Source organism: Erpetoichthys calabaricus, chromosome 1 (genome assembly GCF_900747795.2).
Source record: "Erpetoichthys calabaricus chromosome 1, fErpCal1.3, whole genome shotgun sequence".
Classification (NCBI taxonomy): Eukaryota; Metazoa; Chordata; class Cladistia; order Polypteriformes; family Polypteridae; genus Erpetoichthys; species Erpetoichthys calabaricus.
In genome coordinates this window covers 336,222,744-336,249,321 of record NC_041394.2, presented here as the reverse complement: position 1 = coordinate 336,249,321, position 26,578 = coordinate 336,222,744, and the positions used below count along the sequence as shown (strand labels likewise).

The window sequence follows — 26,578 nt, the reverse complement described above, 5'->3', positions numbered from 1 at the left end:
CACAGATTTTTGTCAAGACAGGCCCACATATCATGATGGTGGTGGTGAGCTACTCCATCCTACTGGAAATAAAACTGGTCCTCATCCCCAAACTCCTCCTGAATATGTGCAATGATGGATTCCTACAGCAGCAATGGCACCACTTGCAGTGTTGTCTTAATAAACATTATATTCTTAATCATTCTAAGTGTCTAAACATTTTTGGGACACCCTGTATGTGTGTGTCTGTGTGTGTATATATACATAGGTTGGCCCATATTTATGTATATGATTGAAAAGGTGTTATTGTCAGGAAACTACTAATGTTATTATCATGTAACATAATGGGACATGAACACTAAGAACACAGCAGGGGTTGCCCAATTCAGCACATTGTTACTCCCATTCTCAGGCTACACAGTGAGGCCATTTTCGATGCTTTTTGCGCAGTAGTTTAAATGCTACAACCTGTGAAATGTCATATACATGAATATGGGCCAAGCTGTATATATATTGTATATATAAGTGTAGGTAACCACCCATACAATCAGATTGTGACACAGACTACGAATGCCGTGAATGTAATTACCCCGATCTACATGCTGTCAAATAAACGAACCACATGCCGTGGCGCAACATTAGGGGCATCGCCTCTGGCGCTGACGTCCAAGGTTCGATTCCCGAGAGGGAGTGCAGTGGAGTGTGTACACCTGATGAGCCCAGAATGAGGGCGAAACACGTGTCGTGTACTCTGCATTTATTTGACAGTAAACTATTTCAACCATATATATATATATATATATATATATATATATATATATATATATATATATATATATACACGTGTATCTATGTGTGCATGTGCTATGTTCTGACTCTTTTGTCAGCTTTCTTTCAGCTCAGCTACTGTAAAAAGCTGCAAACCTCCACAACCCCACCATTCAGCAGCTCTGCTGAACAGCCAATTATATTGCAGGTTTTTGTCACATGGTTTACTTGAATGAGTCAGACGACCCTCCCCCAACCCTAACCGCCACATTAGTGTTACCAGGTGTTATGACAGATGTATAATAAAAAGAGACAACCTCCTCAATGGAGTGCAGCTCTGGAGTTCCACATCCAGAGTTATTGAAAAAAAATGCCACACTTTTAGTAAGTTCTGGTCATGGAGTAAACTGTGCGCATTTCCGTTAGGTGAAGGGGAAGGAGGTATGCCTCACTATTGGCTGGTTAGCATTGACTACTCCCATTGGCTACAAGAACAAAGTCCCACCCTTACCTTGCTGCCTTCTCTCTCCATTAATTTTGGCAGTGATGGTGCCCAAGGACACAGAACACCTGCCAAGCTCATCACTCTCACTCGAAATGTCACTTGCACTTAGTAAAGGTGTGGTGCTCACATACTGACTTCAGTTGGAAATCTAACTCCAGACTGTCAAATTATGTCTAATATCAGGATTGCAAGTGCAAAGAGAATGCTTATCCCTACATTTACATAGATTTCAGCTTTTTATTGTTCAGCACCGTTTTGAGTCGATTGGTTCAAACAATGCAGAGATGGTGATAAGTATTATTTTGAGACCAACATTGTCCATCCTTGTGACTGCTCCATGGTTATTTTTTAATATGAAGTTGATCTTGGATTACACAAAGAAATACGTTTTTTTATTTGGTCTTTTGAATTTTGTTTATTTTTCTGTCCAGTTTCGGTAATTTTTGTTTGTCTCCCCTTCAGGCACCTGCCCCACTCTGTAGGTGTAAACCCACAGTTTAAAGATGGAAGAAACCTAAATAAACACTCAACAGGCATTTAGAAAAGTGCATACAGTGCATCTGGAAAGTATTGACAGCGCATCACTTTTTCCACATTTTGTTATGTTACAGCCTTATTCCAAAATGGATTAAATTCATTTTTTTCCTCAGAATTCTACACACAACACCCCATAATGACAACGTGAAAAAAGTTTACTTGAGGTTTTTGCAAATTTATTAAAAACAAAAACATTAAGAAAGCACATGTACATAAGTATTCACAGCCTTTGCCATGAAGCTCAAAATTGAGCTCAGGTGCATCCTGTTTCTCCTGATCATCCTTGAGATGTTTCTGCAGCTTAATTGGAGTCCACCTGTGGTAAATTCAGCTGACTGGACATGATTTGGAAAGGCACACACCTGTCTATATAAGGTCCCACAGTTGACAGTTCATGTCAGAGCACAAACCAAGCATGAAGTCAAAGGAATTGTCTGTAGACCTATGAGACAGGATTGTCTCGAGGCACAAATCTGGAGAAGGTTACAGAAAAATCTCTGCTGCTTTGAAGGTCCGAATGAGCACAGTGGCCTCCATCATCCATAAGTGGAAGAAGTTTGAAACCACCAGGACTCTTTCTAGAGCTGGCCAGCTATCTAAACTGTGCAATTGGGGGAAAAGGGCCTTAGTCAGGTAGGTGACCAAAAACCCGATGGTCACTCTGTCAGAGCTCCAGAGGTCCTCTGTGGAGAGAGAAGAACCTTCCAGAAGGACAAGCATCTCTGCAGCAATCCACCAATCAGGCCTGTATGGTAGAGTGGCCAGACGGAAGCCACTCCTTAGTAAAAGGCACATGGCAGCCCACCTGGAGTTTGCCAAAAGGCACCTGAAGGACTCTCAGACCATGAGAAAGAAAATTCTCGGTCTGATGAGAAAAAGATTGAACTCTTTGGTGTGAATGCCAGGTGTCACGTTTGGAGGAAACCAGGCACTGCTCATCACCAGGCCAATACCATCCCTACAGTGAAGCATGGTGGTGGCAGCATCATGCTGTGGGGATGTTTTTCAGCGGCAGGGACTGGGAGACTAGTCAGGATAAAGGGAAAGATGACTGCAGCAATGTACAGAGACATCCTGGATGAAAACCTGCTCCAGAGCGCTCTTGACCTCAGACTGGGGCGACGTTTCATCTTTCAGCAGGACAACGACCCTAAGCACACAGCCAAGATATCAAAGGAGTGGCTTCAGGACAACTCTGTGAATGTCTCTGAGTGGCCCAGCCAGAGCCCAGACTTGAATCCGATTGAACATCTCTGGAGAGATCTTAAAATGGCTGTGCACCGACGCTTCCCATCCAAAAATTCTCTGACTTAAACTTCAAAGCCTTACAATATTTACATACTTCTGACATATCACCTGTGTCCATATATTCGATTTCTATTCGCCTTTTCGTTATTTCTGCAACTAATAATTTCTCTTTCTTTGCGCTAATGCGATGTTTGCTTTCTTTTATTGACACTGTCGTTTTTTTCTGCTTTCAAATTCTGCATCTTGCTCTGCATGTGTTTCGCTCCTACGTTTTTTTTGAGTGTTTTGAATTCCATTTTTCATTATCTCTAACCTGCTCTGCATGTGTTTGGCCCTTTTGTTTTGTAACCTTCTTTATGATGTTTTACTTTGTTTTCTACTCTGTCTTTTATTTCTGACCTCGCTTTGTCCTGCTTTTGTTGCAATGACATCAGGGGCCTCATGTATAAACGGTGTGTACGCACAGAAATGTTGCGTACGAACATTTCCACGCTCAAATCGTGATGTATAAAACCTAAACTTGCCGTAAAGCCACACACTTTTCCATGGTACCTCATACCCTGGCGTACACAATTTCTCCGCTCGGTTTTGCAGACTGGCAGCACCCAGCGTCAAAGCAGTGCTACTGTTCCTGTGTGATCACTCTTTCTTTCTTAAATCCACATTCCTGGAGCGGCTTTATAAATACACTGAAATTAACTGCATATTGTTTATTAGTGTAATGCATCTAATTGTAATTAACGTGCAGCAATACAATGGTCCAGGGAATAGCCATAGTATTCCAAATACCATAACTGCTTTAGCATTGTAACTCTCACTGCATCTTCTTCTTCTTTCAGCTGCTCCCATTAAGGGTTGCCACAGCGGATCATCTTTTTCCATTACCTCAGCCATGGAGACATTGCCAGCTTGGGAATTTTATCAGGGTTGTATCGTTTTGTTGTTAAATGACATTTTTAAAGCAAAAGTGACTTGTCAGTAACAATATGCTGATGTTGTATGATGACCGTCAGTCTCTCAATCAGTGCTATTTTATTTTCAGAAAGGATATGTCCTGTGCAAAGGAGAAGGTGAATTATTGTCAACAAAACGCAGGCACCTGAGAAATAAACTACAAAGTTTCTCACTCGTAAATTTTCTGTCCATACGGTAAAGGTTTTTTTGACCAGCATGTTCTGTCATTTAAATTACATCTTGATATACAAGAAGCGTAAAGAAATGCAGCAACTCATCATAATGGACATCAGAGTCAAACAGCCTGGAATTTGGCTTAGTGTGTGCTGCTGTTTAATATTTGATGTGTACATACAGCACCGTGTCTTGGGCTCAGTCAGAATTACAGCTAACATGCTGTCATTTATGAACAGACTGAAATTCTATGAGGGATTTTCTGTATATAATACTTCTCTCTTGAGCCCCGGAGATCCAGTGAATGAAAGCTACCGAACACATTCAAAGCAAAACCATCACCTTGGTATGCTTCACTAACACTTGAACCAGAATTTATCATGCTGTCACTCTCAGCTCCTGAAGAACTGTTAGTTTTATCACACAGTAAATTGCTTTCTTCTTCACACGCTTTACATGCCTGTATTCAGTTTGCTCTGTTACCACAAATGCTGTGTCAACACCAGCTCTCAGTCACCGGCCGAATGAATATATGCGAACAGCTGGTGGTGGGAGATCTTCTGGTTTAAAGTTACAAGGGTTAAAGAATAACGGCAGGAATACTTATTTTAAAAAAAATACAAAATTCTAATTAATAAATTTTGATTAATTTTGGGACACCTGCATCCCAGGTTAGCCCTCTAGATAGATAGATAGATACTTAATTAATCCCAAGGAGAAATTCACATACTCCAGCAGCAGCATACTGATAAAGAACAACATTAAATTAAAGAGTGATAACAATGCAGGTATACAATAACTTTGTATAATTTTAACGTTTACCCAACCCCAGGTGGAATTAAAGAGTGACATAGTGTGGGGGAGGAACAATCTCCTCAGTCTGTCAGTGGAGCGGGACATTGACAGCAGTCTCTTGTAAGTCCGGTTGTGACGAAAACTAAAAATATTTTTAGTAAGTTACTATTTCATTTCAGTACGTCTTTCCAGGTGTTTAAATGGTTTAATTTAGTTTTAGTTTTTCATTTCAGTTTTGTTAATTATTTTATTTTAGTTTTTATTAATAGTGTCAGTTTTGATTTTAGTTTTCATTAACTATAATAACCTTGCAGAGGTGGGAAAGGAACTTTTTTATTCTTGGAGATGGGCAGCCAAGTATGAATTTCTTCCTTGAATCCTCTTCATACTGTTAAAGTTGTTTTCCTCCTCCTACCTTCTTCTTCCTAACTTCCTTTTCCTTCCAACTTACTCTTTTTTGGTTTCTTCCCAGTGTGAATTCTTGAATGTTTCTGAAGACCGCTATTGTATGAAAACTGTTCCCCACATTCAGAACAACAATACAGCTTCTCCCTAGTGTGAACTTTTGTGTGGCTCTGAAGTTGGCTCTTATGCAAGAAACATTTCCCACACACAGAACAACAAAAGGGCTTCTCTCCAGTGTGGATTTTTTTATGTTTATAAAGACCACTATTCGTTGAGAATCGTTTGTTACAGTCAATACAGTAATATGGCTTCTCTCCAGTGTGGCTTATCAAGTGAACCTTAAGAAGGCTTCTATCCGTGAATCGTTTTCCACATTCAGAACAACAATATGGCTTTTCCCCAGTGTGAAATTTTGCATGTTTCTGAAGACTGTTACGGTGTGAGAATTGTTTGTCACATTCAGAACACCAATATGGTTTCTCTCCAGTGTGCATTCTTATGTGGATCTGAAGACAGATCTTGTAATTGAAATGTTTGCCACACTCGGAACAGAAATATGTCTTGTCTCCAGTGTGAATCCTTGAGTGGGAAAGAAGATTGCTTCTCCAGGAGAACTGCTTGTCACATTCAGAACAGCAAAATGGTTTTTCTCCAGTGTGTAGTCTTCTGTGTACTAGAAGACTACTCCTATCTGAGAATAGCTTGCCACATTCAGAACAACGATATGGCTTCTCTCCAGTGTGAATCCTTGTGTGTTTCTGAAGGCTGTAACTGCGTGAGAAACGTTTGCCACATTCAGAACATTGATACGGCTTCTCTCCAGTGTGAATTCTTCTGTGAATATGAAGATTACTCTTAGTCATGAAACACTTGTTACATTCAGAACAGCAGTACTCCTTCTCTCCAGTGTGAGTCTTTGTGTGTCTCTGCAGAAAACTATTGGTGGAAAACTGCTTTCCACATTCTTAACAACAATACGGCTTCTGTCTTGTATTACTCCATTTGTCTTTGATATCAGCTTTGCCATTAAAACTTTTCATCTGATCTTGAGAGTCTAACAAACTTGCTGAATTTATCATGTGCACTTGTACTTGAGTGGTGCTGTCATCTGTCCTCTTCAGTTTTCCGCAAGGCAAAGAACTGTCCTGCAACGAATTTGGCATCAAACTACCTTGTCCAGATGTTGATTTCTTCATATTTTCATCATCTTGTGTATTTTGTAATCTGCACTGAAGGGATGTCTGAACTGATGAAGTTAAGGATAAACAGTCACTTTCTTCAACTTCTGCAGAAAATAATAAAGTTATAAAAAAACTGTGAATTTAAGAAGTATTAAAACTGATCTAACAAGAGGCAATAATTTTGTGTAGAGCAGCGTATGGATGTTGAAATAACCTAAACTGATCAGGTTGATTTAACCCTAGTGATTTAATCAGCTGAACCTGGAATGCACTGATTATAGGAAAGAAAGCAAAAAAAAAAAAAGAATTAAAACCTTGAGCCAGCCTTATTACTGTGTTTTAATCACAATTCATCAAGTTACTTAAACATGCACAAAAAACAAATGTTTTTATTTACTCTATTCTTGTTTTGAACAACATGCCCACAGGAGGGGGAAGAGAAGAATACTGACAGAAAGACAATGATGATAGTCATATTCAAAACTGAGAGACAAATTAAAACATACACAGTGGCGGACTCTGAGCCTCTTACCCAGCTGGGATGACAGAGGGCAGTCACCCTCACTTGCTATGGTGCCACATGTTTGCAACATGGAAGCTCAGCCCTGCTGTGGCCACAGCCAAGGGCCACCTGGACAATTGCTGAGCCCTTTGGTGCAGCACCTCCGTCACACCCAAACGTGCTGCTGGAAGAAGGATATTCAGTACCTGAAGCACTTCTGGGTGTCCTATAAAGGAGGCAGCCACCACTACTCCAAAAGCCAGAGTTGGGAGGAGGTGGACAAAGCTTGCCAGAAAGTGAGGAGGCAGAAGGGTTAAGAGAGAGAGAGAGAGAGACAGAAAAAGAAGAGGAAGAACTGTGCTTTGGGGCTATGTTTGCACTGTGTTGTTGTTGGGGACATGAGACAAAAACATTTCCCCATAGAAATAAAGTGTTTGATGTGGTGGAACTCGTGACATGACATGAACCCACCATATGCAGACTTAAAAACAACGGCGAATTAGAAAAAAAAAAAAAAAGATGTTGAAAGCTTAGGAATAAAACAACTATTTTAAGATATGTGACTAATTTTCTTCCTTTCTTGATCTCTAGCTACAAATGTGCAAACTGTTACACAGACCTTCACTTATATATAATATAAATATATATTTATATATATAAATCTTAGCACATACCTTCTCTTGAATCACTTGAACCAGGTGCTTTAGTAGTTCTATTCATGGCAGATTCCAAATATTCGGACTTCACCTTCAACTCAGGATGATGCTGTAGAGAGCAGTGACCAGTTGCTGTAGAGCCGAATCCACTTACTTCTGTATTTGGACAACATGATGTTGTGCCAGACTCTGATTTAAAGTCTTCTGTCTTTATTGGGCTTGCAGTCTCATTTGTCTGCATGTCAACGCTGGGAGACTTGGCCTCTTTCATGTCTGTTAGTTCTCTTTCACACTCCTCCTCTTTAATGTGGAAACTTTCCTGCTTAAGTTGTGCAGGCTCCCACTCACATTCCTCTGTATTAATGTCCACACTTCTTTTCTCCATGGTATGCCCACCAAATAAGACCCTTTGTAGTGAGGGATTCTTCTCATCCTCATCATCACACAACTCTTCTGAGACCCCCTCTTCACATTTATATTCCATATGAAGAGGTTTCGATACAGCTGGGCACACCTCCTCCATATCGGATATTACAAACTCCATTTTGTTGTCTGTGAACAGAGTAGAAATCAGGACTGCACCAAAAAGACCTAAACACACATTTGAGTCGACTGCTGCCGTAGTTCCATTTAGTTCATCACCCACCAGCCTTGACTCAGTCTAACTGCTTTTCTCTGGACTTCTTGCAATATGGAGACCTCAGTGCATACAGCTTACCAGGTTATGTCCTCCCAGATGGAATACAGGATCTAAACAGAACCTCTCGTCACTTGTACCCCACATGGTGCCGACACCGTGTAACCCAAGGTGCTATTTTAATTGATCACGGACAGTGACACAGCTACCAAATAGGCAGTGTGGTGTAGTGGCAAAGGCTTTGGAATTCAAACTCTGAGGTTGTGGTCTCAAATCCCACTACTGACACCACTGTGAGACCACAAGCAGGTCACTTCACCTGCGTGTGCTCCAATTGAGAAAATCAAAAGAAATGCAACTAATTGTATCTCAAATGTTATTTGGCACCTTGAAATAAGATGCCAAATAAGTAAAAGGTAAGATGAATTTTAATAATTTAACACCTCTCATCTGTTAGTTACGTTTCCATACTTCTTCCATTGTTTCAATCCTCACCCCAGTCTAATACATCAGACACACTCACATGGTGTTATTTGTTGATCAAACATGTAAGTAAGACTTTCACTGTACTCGGTGTAACTGAAAATAGGAAAACAATTAGAATTTCTTTGGAGACACAGCTGGATATATTGTGTGTGCTGTTCTGCCTCTTGCTGTTATGATGTGAATTGATTTATTTTATTTCAAAGTTGCAACTTTTATACTATTTTTCTGTTTATTAGGGGATTTGAGGTCATGGAATTCATTTCTGTTATTACATCTTTTGAATTCTTTCATATTAAGGTAGTTAAAAGTTATTCTAAATTTTCACGAGATGCCATCTTGAAACTCTCGTGTGTCACTATTTTGTGGGTATATGTTGCTAAGGAGTTGCTATGGAGTGACAATCGGGGTCACGCTATGCATTTTGTCAAAGGTCGATGAGTATAAAGTTCAACCCATTGGAATTCCACATCATCCGAGCTTGCGGATATGAAAAACAAACAATAAGTGTACGTGTGTTTAAATAGTTGGGTTTACGACTAGTGCTTTTGTTTATCGACCACAAGTTGGGATTTCACTTTTGGTTTTGATGTTAGGCTTTTTGAACTTTTCACTTGCAGTCTCTTTTTGTTTTGCTCCTGACTCTCGCCTTTCTCGTGGTCCCTTGTCTTTCTGCTCTCATGGTGTGCCATTTTCTACGCATACACAACACTTGCACTTGTGTAATACTTGGCACTTTGTATATTGTGTTGCACTATGGCTTTGTGTTGCTGCTGGAGCATAACAAAATACACCCACCTATTTCTTTATTTATGTCAGTCATTCTCCAACCCGCTTAATCCTAACACAGGGTCTCGGGGGTCGGTGCTGGAGCTAATCCCACCCAGCACAGGGCGCAAGGCAGGAACCAATTCCGGGCAGGGTGCCAATCCACCACAGGACACACACACACACACACACACACACCAAGCACACACTAGGGTCGATTTAGGATCGCCAATCCACCTAACCTACATATAATTGGACTGTGGGAGGAATCCCATGCAGACACGGGGAGAACATGCAAACTCCACGCAGGGAGGACCTGGGAAGCAAACTCAGGTCTCCTTACTGCGAGTCAGCAGCATTATCACTGTGCCACCGTGACGCTCTTTATTTATGTAGGATCGCATATTTAATGTAATTGGAGAACATAACTACTATACTTTTAAACTAAGTGTGAATGTCGTAATTTTCTCTGTTTATATATAACATTAAATTCACTGTGGTATGAAAGAATGCTTCAAAGTGATACTCTACCAAATAAATTGTCAAATTTTTTTATGGCCATCCATCCCTTAGGAGATGTTAGTTATCTGAGGTAGCATCAGTCCACATTACCTCAGATAATCAGATGTTCTACTGTATTCTTCTTCACTGATGATGTGGTGCTAAGAACAGACCTGAGAGACAAGCTGCAGTATCCAGTAGCAGTATGGACTGAAGAACTTGCAGAAACGGCAATGGAGCTGAATACAAAGAAAAGTGAGGCCATGGAAATCAGCAGAAAAGCAGAGCTACACGAATATCCAAGAGAGAAGAGTAATGGCAAAGAGCTGGAGTGAGTGACCTCCTACAAATACCTGGGGACACCGATGACAGAGAACTGAGCAGGAGGATTAAGAAGGTGAACCACATTTATCATGAGATTAAAAACATGGAGGGAGATCAGCCAAGAAACTACAAACGGACAGTGCAGCTCTGTTTATGTACCTACTCTGATGTATGGTAATGAGTGTCGCATTGTTGCAAGCAAACACTTGTGCAGTCCAAGCAGCTGAAATGAGATTGTTAAACGACACAATAATTAGGAAGGACTTGAGAAGAAGAAAAATGAATCAGGGCAGAAACTGGTCCAGAGAAAACTGAAGAACCACAGCTGAAGTGGTTTGTCCACTGTAGGTGCCCAGGTAGATGGACAAGCATCCAAGCCAGGTTGGTTGGTGGTGTCTTTCCAGGCTGGAAGGCCACAGTGAATGGACAAAGAGAAATTGTCTATCCAACACAATTTCTCCCCCAGTACAATAGATGGCAGTGCTGCACTCAAGTGGACCCAGTATGGAGACCTGCCGGGATTCATGGGATTCGTAGTCCTGATGGACAATCCTGTCAGGGTCCTTCTGCACTGCCAATGAGAGCTGAAGGGAGAAGATCTCCTTGTTCTCGTGGGACCCGGAAGTGCTTCCACCATTCAGTGTTATGGCACCATAAATACTCCTGGGTCCAACATAAAAAGAAGCCATCCAGACTTTTCCAGGGGAGTCAGAGTTGGGGAGTAGAAGGTGGCACTCACCTGGAGGACTGGAATGGGAGAAAGGAACATTATATAATCAGTGGCTACAAAAGTGGATCTTATCCAAGAGTAAAGGCAAGCACTGCATTAATAAGCAAAAACATTTACTTGAACTGGGGACTGTATTGGGTTTGTTGGTGTCTGGGGTTTGAGGCTCGCTGGTGCCCCCTTTCTGGTTACATCACCTAAACAGTTTGAGGCCAGAAAGGTAACAGTACTAAGGTATGGAAATAAGACCAGAGGGTAAATGGAAGGGACAAGAACAACTACTTAGACAAACAGAACTGTAGAGCCTGACCCATTAATCACATGGCTGATCTGATTAGTAGAAAATGGGGCTCAGTAACCTAAGTGGCACAAGGCACTCACAAGTCACGTCAATCAGGGGCCGACATTTTCAGTGACAGAGTTTGTCAAAATGTGCAGAATTTGGTGAACACACAAATGGCGTGAATATAAGTGCAGTTCAGAAAACTTCTGATTTCAGACAGTAGGTAAGCCTTATTTGATCTTAATACATAAATATTGTCATGCATGTGCGACAGTGGGTCATCCTCTGGACTCTTCTGAGGTACAGTCATGGCCGAAATTATCGGCACCCCTGGAATTTTCCCAGAAAATGCACCATTTCTCCCAGAAAATTGTGGCAACTACAAATGTTTTGGTATCCACATGTTTATTTCCTTTATGTGCATTGGAACAACACAAAAAAACAGAAAAAAAGCCAAATCTGACATCATGTCACACAGAACTCAAAAACCGGGCTGGACAAAATTATTGGCACCCTCAACTTAATATTTGGTTTTCAAAATTGTGTGTAAATTGTTTTATTTCAAACATATGATGCAATACAGCAATCACACCTGAAGCCAGTTAAAATGGAGAAAAGTGGACTCAACCTTTCTGTTGTGTGCCACACTAAGCATAGAGAACAGAAAGAAGAGCAGAGAATTGTCTGAGGACTTGAGAACAAAAATTGTGGAAAAATATCAACAATCTCAAGGCTACAAGTCCATCTCCAGAGATGTTCATGTTCCTTTGTCCACTGTGCGCAACAGAATTGAGAAGTTCACAACACATGGCACTGTAGCTAATCTCCCTGAACGTGGACGGAAGAGAAAAATTGATAAAAGACTGCAACGAAGGATAGTCCGAATGGTGGATAAACAACCCCAATCAACTTCAAAACATATTCAAGCTGTTCTGCAGACTCAGGGAGCAACAGTGTCAGCTCGAACTATCCGTCGACATCTGAACAAAATGAAACGCTATGGCAGGAGAGCCAGGAGGACCCCACTGCTGACACAGAAACATAAAAAAGCCAGACTGGAGTTTGCCAAAATGTACTTGAGGAAGCCAAAATCCTTCTGGGCGAACATCTTGTGGACAGATGAGACCAAGGTAGAGCTTTTTTGGTAAAGCTCATCATTCTACTGTTTACAGAAAATGGAATGAAGCCTACGAAGAAAAGAACACAGTACCTACAGTCAAACATGGTGGAGGTTCTAAGATGTTTTGGGGATGTTTTGCTGCCTCTGGCACTGGATGCCTTGACTGTGTGAAAGGCATCATTAAATCTGAAGACTACCAAAAGATATTGGGACGCAATGTAGGGCCCAGTGTCAGAAAGCTGGGTCTGTGTCAGAGGTCATGGGTGTTCCAGCAGGACAATGACCCCAAACATACCTCTAAAAGCAACCAGAAATGGTTGAAGACAAAGCGCTGGAGAGTTTTGAAGTGGCCAGCAATGAGTCCGGATCTAAATCCGATTGAACACTTATGGAGAGATCTCAAAATTGCTGTTGAGAGAAGGCGCCCTTCAAATCTGAGAGACCTTGAGCAGTTTGCAAAAGACAAGTGGTCGGAAATTCCAGTTGAGAGGTGTAACAAGCTTGTTGATGGTTATGGGAAGCGCTTGATTTCAGTTATTTTTTTTCCAAAGGGCGTGCAACCAAATATTAAGTTGAGGGTGCCAATAATTTTGTCCAGCCCGGTTTTTGAGTTTTGAGTGACATGATGTCAGATTTGGCTTTTTTTCTGTTTTTTTGTGTTGTTCCAATGCACATAAAGGAAATAAACATGTGTATACGAAAACATTTGTAATTGCAATAATGTTCTGGGAGAAATGGTGCATTTTCTGGGAAAATTCCAGGGGTGCCGATAAATTCGGCCATGACTGTATGTACTGCCACTATGCGCTCACCTTATCTTCTTCTATTTCTTCCACAGTGCTAAGTAGATGTCCAGTGAGTTCAATTGACTCGCCCAAATCCTTCTCCCAGCTATTTTACCCCACGGTTCCCAGAAAGAGGGGTCACACAATATGAGAGCACACCGTAGGACGGAGCTCCTTCCCTCAGTGACTAAAGCAGGCTCTGTTAGCCAAGAAAGGTTCCTGAAGTAAGGAAACCCTGATTTTCATTTGTTTTGGTGCCATCGAGTGCACCTTTTGTTTATAACTTTAAGTTTGATTAAACGGGTGGGGTGGTTTAGCACCCCAACATTTCAACTTTTGTGGACCTGCAATCCTTACATCAACCTCAACATACAGTATACAGCACATACACCCTGTACACAATGCCAGCGTCAAAAGATTTTCTAAGCTGAACTAAAGTCTGTTTCACCGTAGCCAGCAAACATTCAGTGCTTTGTCTTCTCTTGACACAACAGTAGACCTACTCTTTCATTTCAAAAGCAGTTACACCACAGATAGAGGATCACAGGAATCGTGGGAAAGAGGGGTCCTTTCATTGGATTGGCTGGCCCAACACTGTTTCAGCCGTGGAATGGCCAAATAGGGGAGGCAGCTTGATGGATGAGGTCTCCAGGAGTCTAAAATTATCCAAATCTTATTATGTGATATCATCTACTGTTAAATTCTTCTCCGTACTTCTAAAAAATTTTTATTTTTTATTTTTTATTGAGGATTTGTTCTGTTCTGTTCTGTATATTGTATTGCATTGACCCCCTTCTTTTGACACCCACTGCACGCCCAACCTACCTGGAAAGGGGTCTCTCTTTGAACTGCCTTTCCCAAGGTTTCTTCCATTTTTTCCCTACAAGGTTTTTTTTTTTGGGAGTTTTCCCTTGTCTTCTTAGAGAGTCAAGGCTGGGGGGCTGTCAAGAGGTAGTGCCTGTTAAAGCCCATTGCGACACTTCTTGTGTGATTTTGGGCTTTATACAAAAATAAACTGTATTGTATTGTATTGTATAATGAAAATAAATGTTTTAACTATATTTGATTTTACCTTTTTGTGTGTTCTTTGCATTAAAAAAGGTCGCAATTGAATGGAGTTCAGTAGCTGCAGTCTGTGTTGGTGTGTTCTGAACATGTTTGTTAATGAATGGGCTGCTTTAATAAAGTGTATGAATCTGCGCACTGTCCAGTTTGAACAAAAGTTACAAGTACAACACCTTAAAGTAACTGCTATGCCATTTGTATGACACATTTATAATATGTTACGGTAGATGTAATTTATCATTAACAGCTTTTGAAAGGCAGTCCTTCAAAGTGTAAACTACTCACTGACTGTGTAAACTACTACTATTGTGAATTTCCCCTTGGGATTAATAAAGTGCTGCGGTGGGTTGGCACCCTGCCCAGGATTGGTTCCTGCCTTGTGCCCTGTGTTGGCTGGGATTGGCTCCAGCAGACCCCCATGACCCTGTCTTCGGATTCAGCGGGTTGGAAAATGGATGGATTAATAAAGTCAGTCAGTCAGTCAGTCCGTCCGTCCGTTCGTCTGTCTGTCTATCTATAGCCTGTTACTCTGAGCACGTATGGCAGACATCTTCACTCAGGGGGTAAGGAGATGTGCATCCGTTTTGGTTTTTAGACTCTGTGAAGCATTAAATGGTATTTCTGTAACAATAAATTAAGACTATATTAATAATAAGATTATCAGGAGGTGTCAAGTTATAAACATACTCATATTTATGCTTATATTAAATATACAGTAAGTATTCAATCAGAGCTGGTCAATATATTAGTCAACTGTTTAAGGTATCGTCACCTGAGGGGCGCCATTTAGGTAACTCAAGGAGCACACAACCTGGACAGCTAGGACTCCATATGGTTTTAAAGTTCTCTATATGTACATTTATGCTTTATGCCTCAACTGGAACCACTTCAAGTGCCTCTCTGTTCAGGTAAAGTGATATTTGGCTCATCCGCCATCATCAGCATTAAGAGGACAGGAGGGGCTCGCTCAGTGGCGTGGAGGAAGAAGAGTGGAGCTTTCAGAATTATAACCTCCCTTAGTTTCATCACATTGTGTATATTAGCTGCTCTTACAATAATTGAGTTTTATTTATTGTTTTGTAAATGGCACAGAATTGAAGAATATGATATTGTTCCACAGTTTTAGGTACTGTCTTATTTAATTATACTGACATAATGTAATTTAAAGTTATATTGTTGTTAGTATATATACTGGTGTTGTTTATTTTTATGTTTAGATAGATTTTCAGAAAGGATATGTCCTGTGGAAAGGGGCAGGTGAATTATTGTCAACAAAACACAGGCACCTGAGAAATAAACTGCAAAGTGTCTCACTCGTGAATATTCTGTCCATACGGTAAAGGTTTTGTTGACCAGCATGTTCTGTCATTTAAATTACATCTTGATATACAAGAAGCTTAAAGAAATGCAGCAACTCATCATAACGGACATCAGATTCATACAGCCTGGAATTTGGCCTAGTGTGTGCTGCTGTTTAATATTTGATGTGTACATACAGCACCGTGTCTTGGGCTCAGTCAGAATTACAGCTAACATGCTGTCATTTATGAACAGACTGAAATTCTATGAGGGATTATCTGTATATAATACTTCTCTCTTGAGCCCCGGAGATCCAGTGAATGAAAGCTACCGAACACATTCAAAGCAAAACCATCACCTTGGTATGCTTCACTAACACTTGAACCAGAATTTATCATGCTGTCACTCTCAGCTCCTGAAGAACTGTCAGTTTTATCACAAAGTAAATTGCTTTCTTCTTCACACGCTTTACATGCCTGTATTCAGTTTGCTCTGTTACCACAAATGCTGTGTCAACACCAGCTCTCAGTCACCGGCCGAATGAATATATGCCAGCAGCTGGTGGTGGGACACCTTCTGGTTTAGAGTTAAATGTTACAAGGGTTAAAGAATAATGGCAGGAATATTTATTAAAAAAAATACAAAATTCTAATTAATATATTTTGATTCATTTCGGGACACCTGCATCCCAGGTTAGCCCTCTAGATAGATAGATAGATAGATAGATAGATAGATAGATAGATAGATAGATAGATAGATAGATAGAACTATTTGCTCCCAGGAGGAAATTTGACTTTTTACAGAAGAAGTTTAAATAAATAAATAAATAAATAAATAAATAAATAAATATTATAATATTTATAAATATATTTTCACACCCACACTATGGTATGAACACACACCAGAATGACTATTAAGGAAACTTCTGACTTCTCTTTCACAGTCACAGTGTGGCATTGTGCAGACGTGTTGCTGTTGGTATAAAGGAGCCCCCATTGCGTTTCCTGACGCACTTCTACTGAGTGATTCATTGGCTGACAGTCCTCAGTGTTGATGTGTCAGAGAGGGGATGTGCAGCATTAACCTGTTTAATCCAGACCAGGGTGGTGGGGGGTGCTGGAGCTTATGAGAGCCAGCATAGAGTGCAAGGCAGGAACAAACCCTGGACAGTGCGCCAGTCCATCGCAGTCACACATACTTGACACCAGTTTACCTAACCAGCATGATTTTGAACAGTAGGAGGAAAACTACGCAGATGCACGGAGAACATACAGACTCCATGCAGGGAGAAACCATGGTCTCCTTACTGTGAGCCAGCAGTGCTATCATTATGTCACCATGCTGCCTTTGACTGCATGTTTTTTTGTACCAAATATTAAATCCCTGGGGGCAGGGCCTATTTAACAACCACTAATATCCATCCATCCATTTTCCAACCCGCCGAATCCAAACACAGGGTCACGGGGGTCTGCTGGAGCCAATCCCAGCCAACACAGGGCATAAGGCAGGAAACCAATCCTGGGCAGGGTGCCAACCCACCGCAGGACACACACAAACACACCCACACACCAAGCACACACGAGGGCCAATTTAGAATCACCAATCCACCTAACCTGCATGTCTTTGGACTGTGGGAGGAAATCTGAGTGCTTGGAGGAAACCCACGCAGACACGGGGAGAACATGCAAACTCCACGCAGGGAGGACCCGGGAAGTGAACCCAGGTCTCCTAACTGCAAGGCAGAAGCACTACCCACTGTGCCACCGTGCCGCCCACCACTAATATCTGTAATCGGAAATCACAGACTCTTTTTATCAGAATGGGTATTGGTGGCAAAAGTGTCTGATCGGTCGGGCTCTACTAGGAGGCAATTAAGGGGTATCAAGAAGATGGCACTATGGGAAAAATACAATGAAGAGGGATCAGCCTTGAGGTGCCACCTGACGACTGTCACATAACAGAAGTGGACACCGTGTGTCTCCTCTCCGCTGTGTACTAGCAAGCAACTTCTCAGTCACTGAAGTGGCAAACCCTCACCATAGGGAATGACAGAAGGAGACCAAAAATGGAGCTCAAACTGTACGGACAGCAGACGGACTGTCACAAGAAACGAACATCCAAGAGAGAGAGCATGAGAACACATGTGGATGGATAGTAAATATAAGACAATAAATGACCACACGAATTGAGATAAGCAGTACGATAGTGACGGTCCTTCGGCAAAGGTTGACACTGCAAAGGAAGACCTTTATGCAGGGCCGGATTTTCCTATAGGCTAACTAGGCTTCAGCCTAGGGCCTCAAGATCAAGAGGGGCCTACATTCAAATTGTTAGCAAAATTTTATTATCTCTCATGTAATTTACAAACTTAAAAATGGAAGGTGAAAGGGCCTCATAAGTGGAATAGCCTAGGGCCTCTTTTCATATAAATCCGGCCCTGCCTTTATGCATCATTTTTTGTGTGTTAACCTTTTCAGTTGTATTTCATTTTCTCTTACTGCTCAAAATAAGATGAATTAATTCTAGCATGACATCTCAAGGTCTCTCCACACTTGGAAAGAGGCATCACTTCTCCATGTAACCTAATACAAGATGATTTAATGTCCCAATATATGGATCTCTTTGTAACAGAATAACATGTCATCTGTTATATGCTAAATATTCTCTTGTATATCCATACTCTATAAGGCCACAGGGTTGTCAGCATTCCCGTAACTGCAATGCATTGATGAATGGAGAGGCCTAAAGATACCTATGTTAAAATATATTTCGTATATATTGCATAAGTCTGAAGAACCTTTTTATATATTGTTGTAGGTGCCTGGGGGGGCGACCCGGCCGGGATGCCCTGGAGGACCAGAAGAGAGCTTACGCATTCCCCAGACCATGTGGGGGCGACCGCCCTGGCAGCTATGACCCTGTAGGGGCCCGTGGTCACCACCAGGGGGCACCCCAATGCCTTGGGAGCCCTGGACTTCAGCACTTCCGCCACACCCGGAAGTTCTGGGGGGAAGAGGATCGAGGACACCTGGAGTGCTTTCCGGTACACAGCCGGCACTTCCGCCACACTGGGGAGTGCCGGTGGAAGATTGCCAGGAGGCACCTGGAGCACATCCGGGTGGTTATAAAAGGGGCCGCCTCCCTTCATTCAGGACTTGAGTCGAGTGGAAGAAGGACGAGCTCTGGGAGGAGGCAAGGAGGTGGCCTGAAGATAGAAGGCATTGTGTTGTGGCCACAACTTTGGGGACTGTGAGCACTTAATTGTAAATATGGAAGTGTATAATAAACATGTGTGGGGCGATTTGAACGTGTCTACCTGTCTGTGTCTGGGTCATGTTCCACAATATGTGTGTGATAAGGTCGCACCAAGATCAAGTTTGGGGAAGATATTATGTGTCCCTGACAACATGCAGACGCTGTAGCAGATCGATGATTTCACACACGCACCGATGTCAGTTAAAACGCAATTTACTGATACCGCGGTAGGGACAAATTCGGAGCCTCTTGTGCATTGTGCGCATGTGCAGAGCTCTCATCTCATAGGCGTCCTGGTGTGGTTATTGTGTTCACTCAGTTAGATGGGCACACAACGCTTTTTTAGCAGGGAGACATCCGCACTCGTATCACTTTTCAGGTTGCCAGTACTTCAGTCCCCCCAGCCCCCCATTTCAATAGGCAAATTCATTTCTCCGTATTTTGAAAATATTCCACCTATTCTGAACCACTACACCGTTTAAGTATTCTTTAGTAATTTACATGCTTACAAGTAGAAATGAAGAAACGTTTTATCATTTGTACAAGTAAATCATGTTACAAGGTCAGTATGTTGCGACGTCTTTTAATGTAATTTAAGGATGTAAGTTGCATTTAGGTGGGGTACACACCTCTCTTAGAAATGATTTTTGGGGATCTAAATTATTGTACAGTGGAAAAGGAGATGCACACCCAGGGGACAGAGCCAGAAAGAAGAAGAGGAGTGGAAGGAAGGGCACTAAAGGAAAGAAGGAAGAGACTGCAAAAAAGAAACAGAGAGAAGGTGTATGGAGAGAAAGAGAGACGAGGATTCAGAGTTCAAGAGTGAGGCATATAAGGAGTGAAGGGTCTGAGAATGATATTTATTTTATTTTAGGGGTGGGCTTTGCAACCCCAAACAATAAACTCCAGGGAGGTAACCACTGTTTCATGCATAAACTATCCTTAATTATTTCCTCTGTTGATCAGATGCCGGGTGACATAACGCCCGGACATGAAGGCCTGAAGCTGGACGGTTAATGTTTCATTACTTTATACAGAGAGAGATTATCTAGCTTCTGCGTGGGTAGTTTTGTTCTTTAATGCTCTTTGTGTTTCATGAGTGGTCCCCCAAGAGGCGGGACCACCATTAGCTCACCACAACAAACCACCCCCAGCTTTTAAAGGCAGGCTGTGAAAGCAATTTCCTTGTGGTTTATTTGAATACACTCTGGCCTTTGTTTCAGATTTCTGGGTTTGAGGGAAATGTTTCCTGTCTTTGGATTTTGTACTAGGACTTGGCCACGGAGGATTGCTTTTTAATCAAATCTTTTTGGCTAATTATGTTTTTGAGTATTTTGTTGTTTTTCAATTTTTATCAGTAAATCCTTTTATAAAGATTACTTTTGTTCCCCTTTCTTACACACGCCAGGGGTTGATTGTAATCCCCTCACTTGTGGGCCATTTTGAATATCTTCTTGGAATTTTGCTATTATTGAAGAAAAAAAACTTATCTGGCCAATTGTAGGCCCAATCCAGCAGGTGGAGTAGTCAGTCAGGCTGCCTGGGAGTGAACCTTCTCTGGGCAGGCTAGTCGGGAGTTTGGCCTGCGTCTTGGTTCTGGTTTGGAGGTCTCACAACATTTTGCCATTTTTGGACAAGGGTCTTGCTGCAGACCTCCAGAGCTCTGTGATTCAAGGGCTCTGCTAAAAAGCCAGTTGGATTGCACATTTATGTCACTTGCATGGTTTACTCTACATCTGTAATTATTTGACTTTGATAACCACCCCACCACAGTAATATTAATCGTACTGTAACCAGTAGTATCACATGACATCACTGACAAATTATTCAAAGCGACAACTTCACCATTCGATTGGAGCTCTGGAGGTCTGCCGTTAGACTCCATTAGGCATTCTTGTGTGTGTGTGAATCACAGCAGGTGTTTTAACCTTGTCTTTTAAGTTTTTGGATTTGTTGTTTGGAATTTAATATTTTGAGTTGTGGAATTTGGCTTTCTCATAATTAGTTCATTTTAGTTGTTGTTTTGTTTTTCTCAGTTCTTAATTTATTTTATTTTATCTTTACGTTTGTAAGTTTTGATGCTTTTTATTTTTGAATCTATACATTTAGAATTGTGCATTTTAAAATTTTCTGTCAATAAATTAACTTCAATTTGTAAGTTTTATTAGTTCCACAGCTTTTGACGATTGTTCTCCCACTCCCTGGGTGTACATCTCAGAGGACTGAGCTCAGTTCTTATTAGCACAGTGTCTGTAGATGGCAGGTCACCTCAGTTTCATGCTGCTACGATCCTTAGGTGCAGGCTGAGGTTACACTCACTGATAGGGTCACCTACCTTTTAAACACATTTATTGACAGAGATGTGTCTGTAGATTACAGCCCACCATAAATTCCGCCTCAATTCTTTGCTTTTTATTTCACCATATTTGTAATACGAAGAAAGTGTAGTAATTGTGAAAAAATTCAACTTCGAGATTTTGATGAATCTCCTCATTTCATATGGTCCTGAATATGTTTTGGCTATTCTTGCAATTATGTGTGTGTGTTTGTGTTTGTGTGTCTGCGTGTGTGTGTGTGTTTGTGTTTGTGCGTCAGTGTGTGTGTCTGTGTGAGTGCGTGTGTGTGTGTCTATGTGTGTGTGTGTTTCTATGTGTGTGTCTGTGTGTGTTTGTGCGTGGGTGTGTGTGTGTCTGTGTGAGTGCGTGTGTGTGTGTGTCTGCGTGTGTGTGTCTGTGTGTGTTTGTGTTTGTGCGTTGGTGTGTGTGTCTGTGTGAGTGCGTGTGTGTGTGTCTGCGTGTGTGTGTGTGTGTGTTTCTATGTGTGTGTCTGTGTGTGTTTGTGCGTGGGTGTGTGTGTGTCTGTGTGAGTGGGTGTGTGTGTGCATGTGTTTGTGTGTGTGTTGCTGTGTGTGTGTTGCTATGTGTGTGTCTGTGTGTGTGTGTGTTTGTGTTTGTGCATGGGTGTGTGTGTCTGTGTGTGTGTGTGCGTGTCTGGGTGTGTGTCTGTGTGTGTTTGTGTGTTTGTGTGTGGGTGTGTGTTTCTGTGTGAGTGTGTGTGTGTCTGCGTGTGTGTGTTTCTATGTGTGTGTCTGTGTGTGTTTGTGCGTGGGTGTGTATGTGTCTGTGTGAGTGGGTGTGTGTGTGCGTGTGTTTGTGTGTGTGTTGCTATGTGTGTGTCTGTGTGTGTGTTTGTGCGTGGGTGTGTGTGTGTCTGTGTGAGTGGGTGTGTGTGTGCGTGTGTTTGTGTGTGTGTTGCTGTGTGTGTGTTGCTATGTGTGTTGCTATGTGTGTGTCTGTGTGTGTGTGTGTTTGTGTTTGTGCGTGGGTGTGTGTGTCTGTGTCTGGGTGTTTATGTGTGTGTGTGTGGGTGTGTGTGTGTGTGCGTGTGTCTGTGTGTGTGTTTCTATGTGTGTGTCTGTGTGTGTGTGTGTTTGTGTTTGTGCGTGGGTGTGTGTGTCTGTGTCTGGGTGTGTGTGTGTGTGTGTGGGTGTGTGTGTGTGTGTGCGTGTGTCTGTGTGTGTGTTTCTATGTGTGTGTCTGTGTGTGTATGTGTTTGTGTTTGTGCATGGGTGTGTGTGTCTGTGTGTGCGTGAGTCTGTGTGTGTGTTTCTATGTGTGTGTCTGTGTGTGTGTGTGTGTTTGTGTTTGTGCATGGGTGTGTGTGTCTGTGTGTGTGTGTGCGTGTCTGGGTGTGTGTCTGTGTGTGTTTGTGTGTTTGTGTGTGGGTGTGTGTTTTTGTGTGAGTGTGTGTGTGTCTGCGTGTGTGTGTGTGTGTTTCTATGTGTGTGTCTGTGTGTGTTTGTGCGTGGGTGTGTATGTGTCTGTGTGAGTGGGTGTGTGTGTGCGTGTGTTTGTGTGTGTGTTGCTATGTGTGTGTCTGTGTGTGTGTGTGTTTGTGTTTGTGCGTGGGTGTGTGTGTGTCTGTGTGAGTGGGTGTGTGTGTGCGTGTGTGTGTGCGTGTGTTTGTGTGTGTGTTTGCTGTGTGTGTGTTGCTATGTGTGTTGCTATGTGTGTGTCTGTGTGTGTGTGTGTTTGTGTTTGTGCGTGGGTGTGTGTGTCTGTGTCTGGGTGTGTGTGGGTGTGTGTGTGTGTGCGTGTGTCTGTGTGTGTGTTTCTATGTGTGTGTCTGTGTGTGTGTGTGTGTTTGTGTTTGTGCATGGGTGTGTGTCTGTGTGTGCGTGTGTCTGTGTGTGTGTGTTTCTATGTGTGTGTCTGTGTGTGTGTGTGTGTTTGTGTTTGTGCATGGGTGTGTGTGTCTGTGTGTGTGTGTGCGTGTCTGGGTGTGTGTCTGTGTGCGTGTGTATGTACAGAAACATGATAACCTAAGAAGGCTTTGGAGACAGATTTATGAAATCTGGCATATGGGTGTTCACTTTCTATCAAGTTTTGGGTAACATACGTCAATCAGAAGTGGTGCTTTACCTGAACAATCTTTAGAATTTTTCAAATAAACTGATACATAGTATAAATAAACAATTAATTGAAATTTTGTATTGTCATTTTTCATGTGAAAATGCATTATAAGAACAGAAAAATAATTGAACTTGTTGTTAGTTAGGGTATAAACTTATAGATATAGAATATCACCTTAATCAGCTAACCAGAAAAGATATCTTAACAGGTATCAGCACTGTTACATATGCATTACTACCATTATATATATAGAGATAAATAATTTAAATTTTGTACGATCATTACTTATCGTTGGATGTAAAATTTGACCTTCATCATCATGTGATTGGAAGTGGTATATTACTGACCACAAAAGACAATCACATTTGAAATTTCAGTTTGATCGGATTACCAGAAGTAGTTCTTTGCCATATAAACTTGCATTATAGACAAAGATAAGTGATTGAAATTTTGTAATAAACACACAGATCTGAAGTTTCATTATAATTGGACAACCAGAATTGGTATCTACTTTTCTTGAACTGGTATAAGGAAAATTGAGTGGATAACAATCCTGATTTTTTATGCTTTACGTGTGGTGCTTGTGGAATAATAAAAATCTGAATCAATGTATTAAATAAAAGTTGAACAAATAATCTTGGGCTGAGGGCTTTTAACCCAGTCCAAGGGAGGGGAAGAAGATTTTGGGACTACGCCTCAGTGCAATGAATATTTGGGTAAACAAGTCTAAAGAAAACGCCTTGGTGATTACTATCTGTGTGTAATTGAGTGTATAAAAATATATATAAAAAAATGTATATGTATATTGTATTTGCAAGTATAAGAGTTCTGTGTGTTAAATTATATGAAATGTATTGAGATTGTGATGAAGGAAAGTTAAGGATAATAAGCATTAGAGCCTAAATATATAAAATAGCCATAAGATTAATAAAAGAAATAAATAAAGGGTGGATCAGCTTTTAGGGACCGCACCCTGTCCTAGTTAGCAAAAGCAGAAGTTCATTCCACTTCTAAGGAAAGGCTACTTGTAAGGTGCAAGAATGAGATAACTATGTGTACGTGCTTAAGAGGAAATAAAAGCCGGTTTGGAAAACCGCAAAGGGCCTCCTGTGACGTGGATGCTGTCAGTGACAAACTGTCAGCATTCTGCAGCGGGTCTCTGCTCACTAAGAAAGATCAAGAAATAATAAAAGAAGTTGTTTGTTTGAATTTGTGTTTGTCTGCTGTTGTTTCGAACCTTCGACCACATGCTTCACAAAAGACTGGCAAATTGGCACTCATCAATGCCCTTAACAAAATAACTATCCATCCATCCATTTTCCGCTGAATCCGAACACAGGGTCACGGGGGTCTGCTGGAGCCAATCCCAGCCAACACAGGGCACAAGGCAGGGAACCAATCCCGGGCAGAGTGCCAACCCACCGCAGGACACAAAATAACTAACTAGAGATAATATACAGAAGTCTACGTTTGATGTTTGGCATGGATCATTGTGACACATCTAGTAAAATTTAATGTCTCGTAGGACTGACGTTTTTATGGACATCAAATATGTGTCTAACATTTTTACGCAGAACCAGCGAGTTTCTACAATTGAGCCCACCACTTTGATTGACTGACAGCATTTCAATCTGCTTTCTTGACAGCTGATTCTGTGATATTGTTGAAGCAGGTTTATCTGTTAAATAAATGATCATATTTCGACATTTAGGTACTTGTTACTGTCTTTCTTAAGGCACATTGTGTTTAGAGCTGTGTTTTTTTTTTTTAATTTACTTTCTGCTTTTATTAGTTTTGTACTTAACATACAGAACTTTTAGTGATTTTAATAGTGTTTGTGCTGGTTCTTAATTTCCATGAAGGGTAATTAATTCATTGGTGAAATTACTCAACTTAGTGTTAGTAAGTATTTGCGTTCAACGCTTATCACATCTGATTGGCTACATGAACACTAACAGTTAGTAAGCTTGTTTTTCATTGTCACCCGTTAATTTCTCAATGAAAGAAATGTCGGTGGTTGTTTGAGCTAAATTCCATCCATCCATCCAGTATCCAACCCGCTGAATCCGAACACAGGGTCACAGGGTCTGCTGGAGCCAATCCCAGCCAACACAGGGCACAAGGCAGGAACCAATCCTGGGCAGGGTGCCAACCCACCACAGGACACACACACACACACACACACACACTAGGGCCAATTTAGAATCACCAATCCACCTAACCTGCATGTCTTTGGACTGTAGGAGGAAACCGGAGCACCCGGAGGAAACCCATGTAGACACGGGGAGAACATGCAAACTCCACGCAGGGAGGACCCGGGAAGCGAACCTTCTCCTAACTGCGAGGCAGCAGCGCTACCACTGCGCCACCTTGCCGCCCTTGAGCTAAATTACTAAATTATATTATGATTAATCAAATCACTGTCTTGCAGTTTTTCTGGTAAGAGATCATTTTAAATTAATGTATGGATATTCTTTAAAATTTAAAGTTTTGAAATTTACATACCATACCTTTCTGATTTGCGCTACATATTTACTTCTTTGTCCATACGTTTAATTCCACAAATTGTATTTCATACGTGTTTTGATCTTTCATTGATTGTTGTACCGTTTGTGAACTGATTGACATTTCTTCTCATTTTTCATATTTTTGCATTGCCTAGATTTAATTTTTATTTGAAAATGAGAGTTCAAAAGCAAACAGCATCACAGAAGAAAACTGAATGAGTTGCATACACGTTTGCGCTCTGGTTTTTCATATAAACAGAATGAGAGAGTTAAAGACGGGGCTAGAATAAAATATCATTTTGGAAATGTCTAATGGTTCATCTTATTTAGTAACAGTTTATTATCTGCGTTGCACGTATTATTATTTTTAAACTGTTATTTAACTAAACAACAATGCAAAGAAATTGCATGCTATAAACACAATAACACCGTAATAGGCAATTGATCTAATCAGTTAAAAGAACTATCAAATAAACTTGAAACTTGAATAGGTACATGTTTTGTTTCATAAGTTGACATATTCATACAAGTATTATATACAGTAATCTCTATAAACACGAGAAAGTCAAAATATTTGTTGAAGTTTAAATAACATTAATGAAATCTGAAACAATGACACCAACGGGTTCTCATTAATAAACAGTCAAAAGCACAGCAAAGCTACAACTCCACACCCACCCACAAAATTTTCGATTTTTAAAAAGGTTA

General features: G+C 41.2%; 3 protein-coding genes across 6 annotated transcripts in view; 2 read left to right on the top strand and 1 right to left on the bottom strand.

Annotated features, from left to right (window-relative positions):
* Nucleotides 1-26,578, top strand: part of LOC114642262 (zona pellucida sperm-binding protein 3-like) — a 392,210-nt gene that overhangs the window by 292,296 nt on the left and 73,336 nt on the right. The window lies entirely within an intron of this gene.
* The window catches only part of LOC127527554 (zona pellucida sperm-binding protein 3-like), a 57,302-nt gene that overhangs the window by 13,849 nt on the left and 16,875 nt on the right, over nucleotides 1-26,578 (top strand). The window lies entirely within an intron of this gene.
* LOC114667784 (putative zinc finger protein 66) lies at nucleotides 1,934-6,645 on the bottom strand. Its single transcript, XM_051927350.1, has one exon. It carries the CDS (start codon nucleotides 6,226-6,228, stop codon nucleotides 5,386-5,388), a length of 843 nt encoding a protein of 280 aa, XP_051783310.1. The 5' UTR covers nucleotides 6,229-6,645; the 3' UTR covers nucleotides 1,934-5,385.